The following is an 18,737-nucleotide window of genomic DNA, read 5'->3' as shown; positions in this document are numbered from 1 at the left end:
GGGAAAATATAACCTAAAGAATGGGAGAGAATACTTGCAAGTCACATATCTGATAAGGGTCTAGTATCCAGAATATATAAAGAACTCTTACCTTGACAACAAAAAGACAAACAACCCAGTGAAAAATTGAACAAAGGACTTGAACAAACTTTTCTCCAAAGAAGATATATACAAATGGTCAGTAAGCCCGTGAAAAGATGCTCAACATTATTAGTCGTTAGGGAAATACAAATGAAAACTACGTATCACTTCCCACTCACTGGGATGGCCATAATTTTTTTTTAAAAGAAAGAAAATAACAAGTATTGGCAAGGCTATGGAGAAATTGGAACCCTTATACAGTGCCAGTGGAAAGCAGCCACTGTGGAAAGAAGTTTGGTGGTTTCTCAAAAAGTTAAACATAGAATTACCATATGACCCAGCAATTTCCTCCTAGGTATTGTACCCAAAAGAATGAAAAACAAGTATTCCAATAAATACATGTACGTGCACATTCATAGCAGGATTACTCACAAATAGCCGAAGGGTGAAAACAAACCAAATGTCCCTCAATGGATGGTTGGATAAACAAAATGTGCTCTATCCATACAATGCAGTATTATTCAATCACAAAAAAGGATGAAGTGCTGACACCTGCTACAACATGGATGAACCTTGAGCACATATGCGAGGCGAAAGAAGCCAGACACAAAAGGACATACATTATACTACTCAACTTGTATGAAATTACCAGCACAGGTACATCCATGGAGATGGAAAGCAGGTTGGTGTCTGCCGGGGGGTGGGAGGGGGAGGGAATGGGGAGTAACTGCTTAGGTACAGGGTTTCCCATTGGGGTGATAAAATATTTTCGGAACTAGATCACCGTGGTGGTTGCACAACATTGTTAAAGGCCAATGCATTGTTCACTTTAAAATGGTGATTTTATGTTATGTGAATTTCACCTCGATAAAAAGAATTCTTAAAAAAAAACCCAATAAAATCGCTGATTTCTAATCCGCTTTTTTATTTTAAGTCACAGAGCTCATCAAAGATCAAACTGCTTACCAGTGCACAATAAGTGACACACTGATGTGTAAATCACAGTCCCAACCCCTGATGAACTTAAAATCTAGCTGGAAAATGCAACTACTGTAAGAGACGTGCCCTCCCTCGGTGCAGTGAGAGTTCAAAGACGCACGTCTGGTTACGCAGAAAAGGAAGCATTTCTCGAAGAAGACATTGGAAATGAGCTTTAATGGTTGAATGGAATTTTTACTGTTAGAGTTTGAGGCACAGAAATACAGTAACACGAAGAAAGGTGTGATCCCTACAAGGGGTCACATGGTAAGTTTAAGGGCATCACCTAGTCCGGCCTGGTTGTCCTCAAAGCTGCCTAATTCCGGCATGGGCACTAGCAGTCAGGTGTCAGAGGACCGTGACTCCACCCCTTTGCGGCCCCAGTGCCTGATGCAGTATTTGGAACATTCGTGGTGACCAATGAATGTTAAAGAGAGATAAAATTAAAATGAGCATTAAAGAAAGTTCCTAAAAAGCACAAGCACCAGGAAATCTATAAAATGGTAGCGATAGCGAGTAGCTTCTATTACTACTGAAATGGCCTAAGGCAAGCATGTGACCAGAGTTGAGAACACAGCATAACTCAAGAGGATGGTACATGGAATGAGTGGGAAGTATGTCTGGGGCCACAGAGGAGCACTTTGCCTGCCGTCCTGTGGGGTTTGGGCTGCATCTCAAATACAGCAGGGAATCGTTAAGGTCTCCTGTCCCGCGATCCTGGTTAAGTAGCACAAACAAGTGGTCGGCAAGGGAAGAAGGGAGGGATTGTGCTGGCGGATCGTTCAGCCGGGTGGGAACCTGCCCAGGCCCATCCTCCGGGCGCTGTGGAGTGGGATGTGGGGACACAGAGAGGGAAAAGCTCCCACGCACGGGGAGTGCATCCCCTACGGGGATGAAAGCCTGCCGCAGAAGAGAATGCTGCTGGCTTTGTTGTGCCTGATGAAGAAAAGAAAGGGGTGGTCAGCACAGAACCTGGGTCCAGACTCCATGCAACACTCCACCACTGTCATGGCCAAAGCGGCCGCGGCCTCCGTGCCTTCCTCGTTCACCTCCACCAAACTCTTGTGCGCAAACCTGGACAGACACAGGTCGCTGTCGGCTGACATGGCCGAGAAGTCAGCCCTGCCCTGCTGGAAGGCGTCAACCACCCCCAGACCCTGCAGCACAGGCCCCAGGTCATAAGCCTCTTCCAGTTTAAATCTCGGGAGGAAAACTTCCACTTCTGTGCTTTTCATGCAGTCTGGGTGGGTCCAGGCGAGGAATTTCTCAAAAGTGAGATGTTTTTCCACCTGAAAGACCAGAATTCCACTTTGTGATTCCTACTTCAGCACATGTCAGGCACCCCCGACCCTTTCTCCCCTCGCAGAAGGACCAGCGTCCCCGTCATGTGCCAGGACAGGTGTGAGATCTCATACTAGCACTAGTTCACACTCGGCTTCCTTCCAAGCCGGGGGCTGGCGGGGAGGTGCCCAGGCAGCCCAGAGCCACCGGACCCTGGCTGCTCTCTCCTCACCCACAGCTTGCAGGAGACAAACTTTATCCTGACAATTCTCAAGGCCCAGCTGACTCTGCTTTTTTTGCTTTGAACTTTGATTATTTTTGAAGGCAACAAGACATTGCTGCTTAGAAAAGAGATGGGAAAGAAAGGGCTCTCGGTGTAGCCCGCCCCGAAGGGAGATCTCCCCCCGAGGTGGGGCCTGTGTGCTTCCTGGAGAAGAGACCTCACAGGGAGAGGCCCATGGCTGCAGCTTGGCTCACAGCGGCCCGGCCCACAGGACATGGGGACGCTGCCTGCCACCCAGCGCCCGGCTAGAATCTACTGGGCAGCGGTCGGCTCTCAGCCTAGGGATCCACGTCAGAAGCAGCAAGGCGGCTGGGGAGAGTCATCTTGGGAGTTTCTGGCTCCGCCCCTCTTGAGCGAGGCTCCTGCCTCGTCCCCTGCCCCCATGTGAGGTCATTCCCTGTCTCAGGTTCTGAACAGAGACATGAAAATATAATGCTCATAACAATGATTACGATAATAACAGTGGATCACATTTACACAGGGCTTATTATGGACCAGACAGTGTGCTATGCTTGTTACCTGAACTACCCCCATTTTATCCTTGTAATTAGGCTATCAGGCAGATGTTAGCCTTGTCCCCATGTGAGAAGACAAAGGCTGGGATGAGTGAAGTGACAAGGTCACATGGCGATAATGGGACAAGTAGGTCTTGAATAACAGTTGCATCCAGAGCCCAAGAGCCTGAACACTGCCTGCTGCCTGGCTGCCCACATCCCAGCCTGAAAGGTGCACCCCAAAGGTGGAGGAGGGGCTTGACTTCTAGCCTAGAAGGAAGGACACGAGGGTGTTGCAGGGTTCAACTCACCGAGCTCAGAGCCACGTGGTCGTCAGGGAGCAAGACGAGCATGCTCATCTCCTCACCCGCGTAGGGCAGCTCGAGGACCTGGGCCTGCACCTCCTCTACGTGGGCGAGTCTAAACGTTCCTTCCTGAAACATCATCTGCACCGGCCTTTGCTCCTTCTGACGGGAGTAAACACACGAGCCCAGAATTAAAAACAGATTCCTGAAAGAGGCAGCATGACTCGAGGGTTTGCAGCACCCGGGATGGAAACAGGATTTGTGCCCTAGTTAATATTTACAAACTGTCCACCAGCATCTTCCTGTTCCCATCACAAGGCATCTGCCGTCAGCAGACAGGTGCCAGCCTGGGAAAGGAGATGTTTCCTTCAGCAAAATAAATGTGATGCTCTGCATTTTCCAGAAAGGGAAGTCAGATCTGCCACAGTTAAGATATGCCCAGCAAATATACCTAACCAAACAGTATAATCAAATGAATTAAATAGAAAATTATTCCTATTTAATTAGAAAAAGGTTTTATGATAAAGTGGGATGAAACCTATAGTTTCACAGCAATGTGGTCCGGAATGTAGATGGATGCACAGGCTCAGAAAGCAGTGTGGCAGCAAGTGTCAAGAGCCACAGGGGTCTTCATGCACTTAAGTCCAATTGTCTCAATTCTGATATGCTAAGTTGAGGAAATAACTTTTTTAAACACAGAAATGCTATATGCATGCAGAAGTTAACTGAAATACTACACTGATTAAATTCATTTTAAAAAGTTGACACAGGTCACCTATTATAAAAATTAAGATAGTTTCTAAAATCCATGCCCGAAAAGTTGTTCTCCCCCTCCCCTCTTTGTAATTAGAAGGCTGATTATTTAAAGTACACCTTATTCTAAGAAAAGGGTTTTACTCCTATACATTTCCTAATTGCATTAAAATCGTATTTTGTTTTAGGGGCTGAGGGGTTTGGCAAACTATTTTAATGCCTGCCTAAATCGAAGTTACACCTCAATGTCAAGACTCAGGTCTTTGTCAGTTTTAATATTAGAAAGCTATAAATACTGAATTTATAATGAGAAATTAACTAACAGCAAATCACGTCTGTATTTATTCACAGTTTTTAGATACCTGATTCAAGAAACACGTTTTCATGTTCTCTCCCTGTGTCCCCTCCCCCCGTCACACACATATCACACACTTCCTTAACACCTGTGGGCTTTAAAAAAATGTTTTTTTGCTTTCTATCTGAGCAATTTGGGCTTAAAAGAAAACCTTGAGTTTCCAGAAATGAATGTATGATGGACACATTCATACAGCAATGACTGGATAAGAAATTATCAAGGCAGTAGAAGCAGTAATAAAATGCAAAAAAGTACCGGCAGCAAGTGTTTTTTATACCTTCAGTTCTTGAAGCAGTAATAAAATGCAAAAAAGTACCGGCAGCAAGTGTTTTTTATACCTTCAGTTCTTATCTACTGAGTTTAAAATTTCATTCAGAAATGTTAAGTTTCAAATTATTTTTAACCAATCATTTCTATTTTTACAAAGTTAATTTTTCCATTCAATTTCTTCATCCAATTCTCAGCATGTTCAAAAGTCTCCCCACCCGGTTTACTCTGAACGGCATCTCCCTTGTGTACGTTTTGTTGAATTGCTCATTCCACCTTCCTTTGAAGTAGACTGTGTTGATGAGAACCAGCCTGGTCTGTGCATCAATTGAGTTACCCGGCAACAACTCTGGAATTTTACCTTCAGGGAAAAGTAGAGTATACAAAGCATGATGAATCAACCATGATAAGGCTTATTGGAACATCCTTGATGATGAGTCTAGGACCAAACATTCTTTTTTCAGATTTGCTGAGTTTGGATTGGTATATACAGAAATCACACATGCGGGTGGTATTTATTATCACTGGTACTTCAGGACACCTGCAAAGTCAGTGACATGAACCACTCCCCCTGTCACTCAAGGAAAACTCTGCTCCAGGTGGGAGAACAAGACAAACAGGAAATGAGGGATGGGCTGGAGAGGCTACAGTCATCTCATGTGGTCAAATGCCCACAACGAATGGCTCAAAGGGAAAATCACCAGCAATGGACAGCGTGAGTGCACTGATGAACTTCTGGAAGCCTCCAGAAAAGATTTCACTATTTGATCCTCCAGACATTCTCAGAAAAGGTCAGGTGGTAAGTGAAAGGTACTCCCTTCTTCCCCTGGAGCTCAAGTCGTACCTTTTCAATGAACTAAGAGCATCCCTGTAATTCACCGCCGCCAGAGGAACAGGGGAGATGACTGCTAAGTCTTCAAGGAAAGACAACCTCTTGTTCTTTACTTGTTAATAAACGGCTCCCGCTTATTAACGGAAATAGCATCGTTCCTAGTGGTACTAAATGTAGTTGGTGCAGAGGGGCCTGCGTGGGTCCAGCATCACACAGGGATCATGGGGGCCAAGACCAGAACATGCCACCCTCTGAGACAGAAATGAATAAGGCCCCACTCCCCCCCAAACAGTGACTTCAGTCTGCAGAATCCATCAGCCCCAAGAGAGGGTTTGCAGCTGGCCTACAAGTCTAGGTTTTTCACATCTAAGGATGGTAGTGCAGGCAAAAGACATGAAAGAAGCAGGAGGATAAGTAAGCGTAATGTGATGGAGGTCTGCGTGGACTCTAGACGGAGGAGCCCAAGCGTACGATCAGACCATCAATTTCCTTCCTACAGAGATGCTGGATTCACCAACACGTGAACATCACCGGCCAAGTGAAAGCATGTTTTGCGGTGAGTTATTAAACTGGAAACCTGGCCTACGAGTTTCTTTTCGTATCAGTCACTCTGGTCCTGGGTGAATGGACAAAATGAAGTCTCTGTTGTTGACAATCCCAGCATCTGATCAGAACCTCTGGGAGTCCATGAAGGTTCAGATATGCCATGAGGCCCAGCCAACCCGGCGCTGACCACGAAAGACTAGTGACATTAGAGGGGCAGGGAGCCGGGGAGGAGGAGGAGAAGGCGGGAGCGGGGATAACGTGTAATTCTGACCTTCAGTCTTTTTTGAGACCCAAGCGTTTATCTGTTTCCTGGACGGCTCAGCAGCTTCGGCAAAGGAGAGCTGCTCCAGCTCAGTGTGGTAGAACCGAAGACAGGATTCCTGAAAGATCTTTGGAGGAAAGTGGTCAGTGAGGCTGTATTCCTAAATAAAATGGCAGCAAGGTTCCAAAAGCTCTGAACACTGCATACTTTATATTAAAAAGACCAGACATCCCTTAAGAGTGATCATCCTAGTTTGCTAGATATTAAAAGATCAGTGTTTATAAATAGGTAAGTACTAAGCCATGAATAACCAGAAATGGATAAATGAATTTTAGAAGTAGTCACATTTTAAATAGTTCAAGGCATAGTTAGGGAATGATAAGTTTTTAAAATAATGTTCATAAGTTTCGGTTCTCTGAAGTCTTGCTCTCAGACTCTACATTTTGATTGCAACTTTTTTTTTTTTTTTTTTTTTTTCGTATGTGGGCTTCTCACTGTTGTGGCCTCTCCCGTTGCGGAGCACAGGCTCCGGACGCGCAGGCCCAACGGCCATGGCTCACGGGCCCAGCCGCTCCGCGGCATGTGGGATCTTCCCAGACCGGGGCACGAACCCGTGTCCCCTGCATCGGCAGGCGGACTCTCAACCACTGCGCCACCAGGGAAGCCCTGATTGCAACTTTTATTATTCTGTTGATTCAACTTACAGAGAGGAATTCACAGGTCTTCTCTCCAAAGAGCCTGTTGGCCGTTCTGAGTACGTACTGTGTGCCAGGCTTGTTCAGCTCAGTGAGAAGTGCCCGGAAATCCTTGTGAATGTCTTTCTCTGTATTTAAAGAAAGCACCTGTTAAGAAAAATAATTTAAAAATTATCAACATTGCTCTTCAGTCTCAACAAAAATTGTGAGCAAAATTTTTTCCCAAATACTTCACAAAATGTTCCTTTAAAAGGGCATTATTTTTATTTTACGTGCAGATTTAATACATACCAGAGAAGCAACACCATGTGGCGGTAGGGGGAAGATACAGAGAGATAGGTGGGGAGAGAGAAAACAGAACACATGTGGGTAAAAGAGGTGGCTTTTCTGACTCAGTGTATCTCTCTTGTTTGAAGATGAATCACAGGAAAGAATGAAGAGGACAAGAATGGTTCAGAAAAGTTCCTTGCATCCCAAGGGAAGTTTAAGTGTGCCCTAAATGGAGGCAAACTTACCTCTAAAATTTACCCCCCAAAAAAGGATGTAGTTAAAAGCATTAAAAATCACAGTGGGAAAGACAGCGCTTTCAGGGTCTGCCAGCTTACACAGAGTCAAAGCTCACTCTTCGAAAGCACTTCCCTTGATGTGACAAAAGCAGCAACCTGCATTTCGCACACTGAGCGCCTGTTATTTTCCCGTTGAGCACGGGAGGGTGAGGACCGCTCCGTGTCACACCTCGTAAAGTAACCAGACAACCTGGGGGCTCCCACATGAAGCTCCTATAAGGGTTCATCGGCTGGCCTAGAACATAGGAACGTTCATCAAGAATAAAGAACACCCCTCTACACCGAAACCTTCACCCCCTCATACATGATCTGGGAAATGATTATCGTACTGAAACAGAAAGGCACCCCGACGGTGAAGGGGCTTGTGTGCAGGGTGGGAGCTCCACCATAACACCAGCCTTCTGGTTTCCTCTTGGGCACGTGTCTCTTGCCTGCTCTATAAAATCCCCTGGGGACAGGGACAGGCTCATTTTGATGTTACTGAATATCTGTTAAACTAAGCTAACTAGCACCTATGCAGTCTGTACACGTAATAAGCACATGCCTTTTCACCCTCTTTGCATACTTCTGCTTATCCCCTAACTCAGCTGGAAGGCATGTTGGTATACCACTGACTTGAAACAGATATTAACCTACCTTTCTTACCAGTGAATAATTATAGTTACAAAGTCTTTGACTCTAAAAATGAGATAGATCTTAGCTGCTGAGATTTCAAACAATTTCGGTATCATATCCTAAACACAGATAAAGTGCTAGGACAAAATTCTGATAGCCATATTCAGGTTATCAACTGGAAAAACTTTTCCCCAAAAAGATCTCAGTGAAGGAGACCTCAGCCCTGCCCTTTGCTTCTGGTTCCCCAGGAAGCCCCAGCTCCCGAGACAGCATGCGTGTGCACCAGGCGTCCATGCCATCTTCCTTCGGGAAGTTCTGGAGAAGGAGGTCTGAAGTGGGGTGACAGAACATAACCACGGAAGAGAGTCCCTTCTCCAGGCTCACCTGGGCCACCTGGGCAGCAGTGTCTCCTTTTGCCCCCAGGAAGACCATGGCCAGGGCAGAGGAGATGCTCACAGGAGAATAAAACACGTTGCGTGAAGGGTCATCTTGACACAGTATCTTTAAAAGGCGGAGGGCAAAAGTGCCATTTGCTTCAGAAAGAGCGTCCATGATGCTGGGTCTGGAGCCAGAGAGTGAAGAGAAAGGAGGCCACCTCAATAACCCCTGAATGCTGTTGACCTAACACATGGAAATTTTAGAATTGCACTTTTTTCTTCATCTTAAAGCTCAAAAATATTTTATGGAGGAAGATCCATTTACTGTTGCTCTCCATCCAAAAACTAAGTCCAACGTTAAGGTAATTAGCTAAGTGTGGTACTGGCAGCAGGTCAAGCCAGCTTGAGAGCCTTGGGAAAATCAACAGAAATCACTCACAGGTGCAGTAGTGCACACACACACACACACACACACACACACACACACACACACACACACACACACACACACACACACACACACACACACACACACACACACACACACACACACACACACACACACACACACACACACCTCCCGGGAGCAGTGAAGTCCAATCCTTTCCCATCTGAAGAGGAGGACACGGTCAGGGAGGAGGAAGGGCAGGAAACCCCAGATGACAAACTGGTCGGTGCTCTGCCTGGTCCCCGTACGCCACGTCCATTTTATTTATTTATTTATTCTTTTGCGGTACGCGGGCCTCTCACCGCTGTGGCCTCTCCCGTTGCGGAGCACAGGCTCCGGACGCGCAGGCTCAGCGGTCATGGCTCACGGGCCCAGCCGCTCCGCGGCATGTGGGATCTTCCCGGACTGGGGCACGAACCCGTGTCCCCTGCACTGGCAGGCGGACTCTCAACCACTGCGCCACCAGGGAAGCCTACCACGTCTATTCTTTCATATATTTATGAAGACTCCTCATGAGATTTTCAGTTATGACTCAGGCCATGGTCTCCCCATTTGCCAGCTGATACTTGAAAAATGTATGAGAGGCGGAATTGTATCCAGACAGGCTGGAAACGGGTATAAAATGGGCTGCGAGGCAAAGAACTTTCACCTACAGTGGCTGCTCAGTCTGGGGACGGCCCTCGGCTCCCTACGGCCAACCATTATCCCATAACCCAGAACCCAGCTCAGAGTCTGGCCTTCCTGTTCTCCAGACCTCAGGTGACTCCTGTACACTGGAAGTGGGGCCGAGACAATGTGCATTGTTTTGTTCTGTTTTTTTGTTTTTGGCTCAAAACACGGATGTGGCAGCTTCCCTCATTCCTCCCACCCAAAGCCTCCAGAGTAGACTGAGCATGACAGGGGAAACCAGTGCCTGGGGGACACCGGAGTGGAAAGGCAAGGAGGAAGCGGGGGTCCAGGAGAGGACAGTCGGGGTGACGAGGTACAGCCAGCAAGAACAGGGAGGCTGTGTCTGTGAAGCAGGGAGGTCGGCGGTGTTCGCGCTGGTGGGCAGGTCGTCTGAAACTGGGGGCACATCTGAAACGGAACGAGGCACGGCCAGCGTCCCCCAGCCCACATTTCTCCGGCCCACCTTGGAAAGGAGACCCTCTCTCACCCAACCGCTGGCCTCAGGCCCCCTTCATCCATCACACGCGTCACCAAGCCTTGCCTGCTGCCTCCGCGCCGCAGGTTGAGAGCCTCAGGACAGAACGGGTCCCCACATACGCTCTGCGCAGAGGAAGGCGGCGTCCTGGCCCTCCACGCAGCTCTTAACCCGCCCACGGCCCTTGGGATCAGCTCAAAGCGCACTTGCCCTAAACGACCCAGCCTCCTGCCCCGGCCTCCGGAACCCCTGCAGCCCCTCCCCTCCAAGCCACGTGTGAGCCTCCGAAAGCACTGTTTGCCCGACTCCGGTTAACGGCGCTCACCCTTCCCTCTCCACGCAAGCATCACGGCCTCAGGCGGCGTCTGAGTTCCCACCCTGCGCCCGGACGCGCGCCCCGGCCCGAGCCGCACAGCCAGCGCTCCGGTAAACAGGCCGCCCCGCCCGCCCCGCGCTCTGCGGGAGGCGCCCCCACGTGCGCGCGGGCCCACCTGCCTCCTCTGCTCCGCGGGACCCCGACCGCCCGAGGCGCAGACCCGACTGTTGCCCCGTCCAGTGCCGCCCACCGTCCAGGACTTCCCGGCGCCGCGGGCGGGGCGCGGCCCGGGGGAACGGGCGGGCGGGGCCGGGGCTCCAACCCCGCCCCCGGCCGCGCCCCGCACAGCCCCGCGCCGCCGGGAAGCACAGTTCCGCTGGGACCCCGACCGCTGGGACAGGGGCGGGGACGGGGACGGGGGCAGAGGCAGGCGAGGTTCAGAAAGGGAAAGCGCGGCTGCCAGTGGCTCTGTGTCCAGTGAGAAGGGACACCAGGGGCGCGTGCAGAGGGGCGAAGAGGACCCGGCCCCCTGGGTTCTTCCACTTCCAGGAAGCGGACACAGGTGCAGAGGCGCGCTCCTGCAGTAGGTGCGGAGGGCCTGGGGCTCTTTCCAGCGGGGCCGATTCAGCCAGGACGGAGGACTCCGCCAGGGCCCGCCGCTCATCAGCGGACCCGAGCCCACTTGCAGAGGCCAGAGCCCCTGCGGTCCGAGCCCTTGCCCACCGCCGGGCTTCGGCTGTGGTGCCGGCGTGTAAGCCGAGCCGCAGAACAGATACGGAGTCAGAGGGGCTCGGCCGGGGCCTCCGGCAGGCTTCCAGCGGGTCTCAGTGGTTCAGGGTCATCAGGGCCCACACTCCTCCCAACCCTCCTCTGTCAGCTTCACCCCAGGCCGGTGGCCAGAGGCCCCAGCCACCGGAAGCATGTTGACAGGATGATATCTTTCTTTCTTTTTTTATGTTAAAAGTGAAATTTATTACAATACAGTAAGTACAAGTGTTATTTTAAAAGCTGGTTAAAATTATAAAGTGTCTATATAATTTTTCTAATATAAATATTGGAAATAACAACTTGAACAGTTCTATACGTATGTAGTACATTGAAAACATAAAATCATGCACAAGTCTAAAATATCACTTTGCATATTATCCTTTTAGGTATCACTCCTGTCTTCTCCTGATTCCAGCATCATTCCAACGTAGTACATTGAAAACATAAAATCATGCACAAGGCTAAAATATCGCTTTGCATATTATCCTTTTAGATATCACTCCTGTCTTCTGATTCCAGCATCATTCCAGAATATGAAGGGGTTACAAACTTCAAGGTTTCAGTGTTTTGAATGTATGTCAGTTATCACACATTAACAATGCTTTAAAATCATGGCTTATATTCTAATCACATGGTTCTAGTTCCCATCTTTCCCTTTCTCCATAGGTCTTGGACAAAAAGTTGAGCTAGAAAACCTGTGATTACAGGACCCAGCATGACATGAATTCTCAATGGTTCATTTAAAAGTGGCATAAAGTGTTATATATATATATATATATATATTTTAAAAGTCCTACAGGACATGAAAGACAACAAATACATCACATGTAAATAAGATTAAGCAGCTCACCCTCTGCTTCCTTACTTGGCTCCAGGTCTCTACAGAAACGAGAAGCTGAGCCATGAAGAAGACGGGGCAAATCAGAACTGCTGGGAGTGTGTGTGTTTTGGGGGGCTGGTGAGCAGCACAGGGAAGGAACTGGGGAGAAATGTCAGATTATGAAGGGAAATTAAACCGCATTACTTATCCACTCTTCCCCATCATCCTGCTAAAGCAGGGGCCGGTTCCAGCCCAGCCCCCCTCCCGTGCCTCCCAGTGGGGGACCTGTCCCCCCAGCACTGTGAAGGCAGCCACTGCCTTTCAGACAATGTGAAGCCATAGCTGTTCCCTACTGACGACACTTCACAAATTGGAGGAACAGCCCATAAAGTATAGGTGCGGATATTTCACAAATTCCAAGGACAGTCTGAAGCAGGCCTCAACACGAGGGGCAGGGGAAACAGTCTTTACAAGCAGCTGACGCCCAGAGAGGCCCAGGCCTTCAGCCAAGGGGAAGACAATGCTTCTTCCTTCATGACAGCACTTCCCAGACTTTGATGTGCGTGTGATTCACTTGGCATCTCATCAAAGTGTATTAGGTTGAGGGTGAGGCCCAGACTCTGCATTTGTAATAAGCTCCTATGGACCACCGAGGCTCCCCAAGGACGCCCACAAAACGGCGGGCACAGCCTGGGAGGGGAGCCGTCCCGGGGTATGTGGGGAGGGCAGGACCACTCAGGGGTGCCCCAAATGCTGCAAGACAAACACAACCTTTTCAGCCTCTCCCGTCACACCTCTGACACCTCGGCTGCTCCCAGCGGCTGCGGCTGTGGGCTGCTCAGCCCAAACATTCAAAAACCACTGAGCACACACTTTTTTTGCCATTGCAATCGCTGCACTCACTGGATCACTGATTTCAATTAAGGCAAGGTCGGCAGAGGGGAAGGTGTGTGGATAGCAAGTGTACCTCTTTCCGGAGAAGAGAACCTGCCGCAGAACGAAACGCTGCTGGTTTTGCGGCGCCTGATGGAGAGAGGGAAGCTGAGCACCGGTGCTGAGCGCTCTGTGCAACCTTGGGTGATGCTTCGTAGTGAACATTCCAGGAAAGTCGGCCTTGGCCTTCTCAAACACACCACTCATTCTTGAACTGCAGAGAAAAGACCAAGGCATAACTCTCCTCCAGCTTTAATCTGGGAAGGAAAACTCGAACGTTAGGTAAGCCTACACACACACCTATTACCCTCACCCCACTCCTCACCCCCATGCCCCAGAGCGCTTAGGCACTGAGTTCTGGTTCAAGACAATCCACAAACTTCTTTTTCTTTGTATAAATACACCAAGACTCTTCCCAAATTCTGGGGGTTTCCCTGACCTATGGACACAAGAGTAAAAGATTTTTAAAAGATTTTAAAAAGAACGATTTGCCCTAAACCCATTTAAAATGCTTTTTAATTTCAAGAGTTCTCATAGCCAATTGCTGTATTTATATTCGTGTCATACACATTACGGTGAGTCAGAGGATGGTCTGACAGAGGACAGACGAAGGTCACAGCTCAGGACTCTGACTGAGGAAGAGAAGGGCATCGGGGATCCCCGGAACAGGAAGGACGGGGTGCAGCTCCTGGCATCCCTGTTTGCCCACACACACCAACTAACCGCCTGCCCGCGAGTTAGCGTCCAGCAGTCTGGGAGCCCTGCCTTGTTCTACGCGTCCACGAGGAAGGAAGAAAGGAGAGAGGGGGCTTCTACTTGTATTTCGAGGCTCCTTCCCTGCCACTCTGCTCTCCCAGTTCCCTCCTTGAGACACCCTCGCCCCTGCCCCCCAGACCTCCCAGGCCATTCCCAGAGGACCTTCCTTCTGGGCCTCTCCTGCCAGCTGGAGTCCAGGTGAGCACTTCTCCCAGTGACAACTGCTTGGACACTAGCTCTAGTCCCAGCCTCTCCTAAACAGCCTTGGCAGATCTCATCCGTGCTCGCATAAGGGAAGTGCCTCTGATCCCAGGAGGAGAGGCAGGGAAATCGGCAGGCCCGCTGCAGCATCCTGTGCAGTGATGAGCTGGACCTGGCTCCTGCAAGCCAGCCGTTAAACATGTGGTAACCTCAAGTCAGCCGCGGTGAGCTCACTTACACCCGGAACCAGCAAACACGGGTCGGGCATCCTCCCCGGCCCACACTCCCACCTGCTCCGGTTTTGTTGAGCCAGTTTGCCCTGGAGCCTGCAGCCCCTCCTGCAAGCTTCCTCTCTCCTTCTCAGCTCTCTGCCTTTTTCTCTCCTCTAACACAGTTGCGGGCAGCCTCTGTGCGCCAAGACCCGAGGAACCTTCCCTCCCATCCAGATACTATCCCCAGGGATAGAAGATGGATTTAACCAAGGACAAAAAAACAGAGCTCTCAATATGAAAACGCTTTTCATTTTTTCTCCCACTCCTCCCAATAAAAGATACATAGGGGATGTGAAGTCCTTTCAGCGATAGATTAACAGTAGAGAGATTTTGAAATGCTATTTATTTTTCCCGTCAAAATCCTCCCCATCTCATTATCTTAAGAAAGTACGATTGTATCTGAAAAGTATTTCCCTGTCCGGTTGAATGTTAAGGATCCTGCCAGATAAGGGAAAAACAAGGCCCCCCAAAGGAAGCATTTTTCGAGAATTTTCCAGCACTGTACAGAAAGGAGGGGGTTTAAGTGTTTTTCAAAGTACCTGTTTCATGATCTGACAGGCCCAAGAGGAATAACAGAATTGTGTTGCTGGCCTGAAAATCTGGCAAGCGTACACAAACAGACCTCGGTAACTGGGTCACAGCACCAGCCCCCGGGAGACCACAGCCAAGGTCAGTCCCTCTTTCCTTTGTAATGTCCAGTGAGGCTGACATGTCACACTGGCAGCCTTTCCTGTGTCATTTAGAGGTACTCTTAGCAAATCACAGCTCTGCGGGCCCTCAGACAGGATTTCTCAGCAGCCTACGAAGCACACACACTGAGTTTGGCCCTGTTCTGCAAAGGTTTCCATAACGTTGAAGACCTTTTTTCCCCTCTTAACACGTTTCTTCCATGAGTGCTTCCCCAAGTCGGGCTGTGTTGTGTCATAATGAAGACTCGTTAACTCAATTAGCGGAGGAGTCTCGGCCCCTCCCATGGGCCCGGCCCCTGGCTGGGTGCTGGGCACCCAGCTGAGGACATGACCTGTGACCTGAGGTGGCTCACAGTCTGATGAGAGACATGCTCAGAGGTACTTTCTAGATGTTACGAGAAAACAGATGGTGGCAGCCACACCCAAATACCCCAAGAAAATCCCCGTCAGACACTTAACTCCAGAGGGACTTTCTGGAGAATTTTCTGTCTTCCGCACTAGATGACCAACCTGAGGACAGCCTAACTCTCCTTGACTCGTTTTTGTGTCCATAGCATCAACCACAGTGTCTGAAATGTATTTGTTAAATGACTGAGAGGACTCAGGGGGGATGTGATTATCAAAAAAACGCTGTAGCTCTTCAGTCGGAAAGAAAGCGCCTCCCGGTAACTTAAGAGAACAGGGAGGAAGGAAGATCCTCTGCGAACGGCCTGGAGGTTATGGGGAGTGCCTCTCAGGGAGGGGCTTGGGGAGAGAACAGTGGCAGGGAAGGAGCCTTGACATGTAAGTTGGGCCAAATCAGGAAGGGAACCCAACACACTGAAACCGAGAGATGAGCGCCCCGCGATTCCTCGGTTTCCAACGTAAAGTGCGTGGCGGTCGGCTCCCGTCCTCTGCGCATCTCCTGCTTTCAAATAGTTTAGCTTCCGTAGAAGATAGAGGAGGTGGAGGGAAGGAGGAGCCATGTGACCAAGAAGGTGACGGGAGGCTCCCCGCGTCCCAATATTCCCCAACATTGAAAGAAAGGTCAGGCTGATGTTCAAAAATGAACATCAATTAACCAGGAGATTCCTGGAATCACCAGTGCTTGTCCAGGAAGACCCAGCCAACCAGAGGACCCAGTGTCATCCCCAGTGAGATCAAGCCCAGAGCAGGTGACCTCCACGGGATGGCACCAAGAGCCGTGATGAAGGATGTATCTGAGCCCTGCAGAAGAATGCTTGGCAGTGCTGACCAGTCAGAGGGCCGGGAGCCCTCCGTCGGCTCGCTAATCTCACAACAGCTCCACCCCATGTATTCCACGGCCAAAATGTTGTGACTTCAAGTATTGCCTTATGGAGGGGTTTCTCTGGACTAAGGAATTTCACAGAAGCTATGCAGATTTAAAACTTCAATTTCATGAAGAGATTTTTATTTAGAAAGACTATTCTGTCAGAGTGTGGATTTATGAGACACAGGAGAGGACCAGGCTGGACTTGGAGAGACCAGTTAGGAAGCAGTTAAAATGATAGTGGAGAAGATACAGTGAGACTCTGAATCCAGGCAGTAGCAGTGCAGCTCAGAAGGGGGCACATTTAAGACATCTGGGCAGGGAACCTGCCCAACAACTGAGGTAAGATTGGGGGGCATCCAGGGTGGTCCTTCTACAGCATGGGGGGTGTCAGGGAGTCAAGGGGGAGATGCAGGTTTAGGTGCAGGAGGATGGACATATTGGGATTGACACCAGGGAGACAGAAACAATTAAAAAAAAAGAGAAGACATAGTTCAGAAACAATATTAAAATTCAAAATTGTAGTTGCAGATGTGTATCTCTAAGTACATGACTAAGGCAGTAGAGTATTACTCCATTCTCTTCTCTTCTTTTGTTTTCCTTTTCGGGAATGTGTGAACACTACTTCCTGACAGCAACTCCATGTAGTTGCTTCACAGAGCCAGTCAGCAGTTCTAAGAAAACACTGCGTGTTGCGTTTGTTAACTTCATTGACAAATGATGGGGACCTTGGTGACCGTCTCCACCTTTGTTAACAGAAAATACCACCACCGGCTTTGAGCATCGCCCACCAATCCCCCAAAGAGCAACCTCCAAACAGATCTCCATACTGAAGATTTGGTGGATTCCTACGTGAAAAGGGGGTTGATTTAATTGTCCAGCTCAGCGTTTCTCAACAGCAGCACTATTGACATTTGGGGCCAGATGACCCTTCCTTGAAGGGGCCGCCCTGTGCACCGTAGGACAGAGGCGGGAGATAGATGGGCCCAAGCTAGGCATTTACCACTGGCCTCCCATTTACATTTCATGGGGCAAGAAAAAGTGGGCTTCAGGCCAGACACTTACAACTAGCCATCTGTTTGCATTTCCTGAGACAGGAGATAGATGGGCTCCAGCTTAGACGTTTACAATCAGCCTCCTGTTTGCTCTCCAAAATGGAAGTAACAACAGAAACAGGGTAAACAGCCAGGCTTTGTCTCCTGTGGACGCCTTAAGATAACAGTCGTGGCAGGAGCAGAGAGGGGCTAACCCTTGTTTGAGTAATAGATCAACAGGTCACATAATTCCTATCCTTGGGGCAAGGGAGACACTGCACATGCACAGAAAGGCTCCTTGGGGGTCAAAAAGGAGGGGGCATCACCCCAGAATAGGTGATGCTAAGGCCGTCCCACAGGCCTCTGGGCTGAAATCCCATCTTGGAAAAAAGTTGGGCACGCATGCTGGGGAGGGTCCTAGGGCCGGGCAGGTGTGGAAAAAGAAACCAGGTAATTGGCCAGAGGTGAACAGAGACCCGGAAGAACTGCCCTATGTGAATAACTTCGCTGCCTCTTTACTGGGGTCCTCCTCACTGGGGGGGACGCCCACACCCTTCCTCTCCGGGTGTGCGTCTCTGTCCTGCTTCTGTCTTAACTAAACAAACTGTTTCTGTGAGCTCTCCCACCTGTTGTGCTATGTCTCTAATAATAAACTCTGTACCTGTTTTTGCAGTTTTTGCCTCCGTGAGAAATGCCTTTTTCACTGGGGGCAAGAGCCAGGGGATCTGGTGGCTAGGATTCTTGGTTTTCATCCAGGCTCCCCAGGTTCAATTCCTGGGCAGGGAATCAAGATCTTGCTTCACGCCACCACTCACTGCTGCCTCTGAGAGATCAGGCCACTAGATGCCAGTTGCACTTCCCTGAATTATGACAACCAAAAATGACTCCAGAGATTGCCACTTGCCTTCAAGGGGGGGGACAGTGGCCTCCAGCTGAGACCCAGTGTAGCAGACTTATTCAGGCCAGGAAAGCTTGATGGCAGGAGACAGAGAGAGAGAAAAAAAATAAGTCTTTGGGATTGAATCTACCATGGCCCGGGGAGTACAGGAAAGAGCATGAATAAAAATGAAAATGTTTCACCAGCAATTTTACAGAAGTTCTCCACACCCGACTGTGATTACGTGTCAAGTTAGAATGAGAATTTAGGTTGTTCCTGTATCCCACACTCCCTGATCCCACACCAGCCCAGAGACTAAGTCCTCCAGCGAGCCACAAGGAACCCCAATTGGGATCCATGGATGTACTTCAGGGGAGACTGCACACACCCCTGATATTATTGTTATTATTAATTATATTACATATTAATTATATATATCATATTGATCATATATTAATTATATTAACGTTGTACAGATGGCAATATTCCAGGACACTTTCACCAGATCATCAAAGAAAC

General features: G+C 49.1%; 1 protein-coding gene across 1 annotated transcript; it reads right to left on the bottom strand.

Moving 5' to 3' along the window:
- Window positions 1-1,233: 1,233 nt before the first annotated feature.
- SERPINB9 (serpin family B member 9) lies at window positions 1,234-9,366 on the bottom strand. The gene is made up of 7 exons (XM_079712255.1): window positions 9,268-9,366; window positions 8,698-8,875; window positions 7,142-7,279; window positions 6,447-6,564; window positions 5,016-5,158; window positions 3,429-3,584; window positions 1,234-2,348 (listed from the first exon to the last, which is right to left on the bottom strand). The coding sequence occupies exons 2-7, from the start codon at window positions 8,863-8,865 to the stop codon at window positions 1,944-1,946; spliced, it is 1,128 nt and encodes a 375-aa protein (XP_079568381.1). The 5' UTR covers window positions 8,866-8,875; window positions 9,268-9,366; the 3' UTR covers window positions 1,234-1,943.
- Window positions 9,367-18,737: the final 9,371 nt, after the last annotated feature.

The sequence above is a fragment of the Hyperoodon ampullatus genome (genome assembly GCF_949752795.1).
Source record: "Hyperoodon ampullatus genome assembly, chromosome: 10".
Taxonomy (NCBI): Eukaryota; Metazoa; Chordata; class Mammalia; order Artiodactyla; family Ziphiidae; genus Hyperoodon; species Hyperoodon ampullatus.
The sequence above is the reverse complement of the archived record's forward strand: the minus strand, read 5'-3'. Positions and strand labels throughout refer to the sequence as shown.

Coding starts and splice junctions, on each gene's coding strand:
- SERPINB9 (XM_079712255.1), bottom strand. CDS start 8,865: ATGGACGCTCTTTCTGAAGCAAATGGCACTTTTGCCCTCCGCCTTTTA. Junction 6,565..7,141: donor AGACCTGTGAATTCCTCTCT/GTAAGTTGAATC, acceptor TTTCCTCCAAAG/ATCTTTCAGGAATCCTGTCT. Junction 2,349..3,428: donor ACCACGTGGCTCTGAGCTCG/GTGAGTTGAACC, acceptor CTGGTCTTTCAG/GTGGAAAAACATCTCACTTT.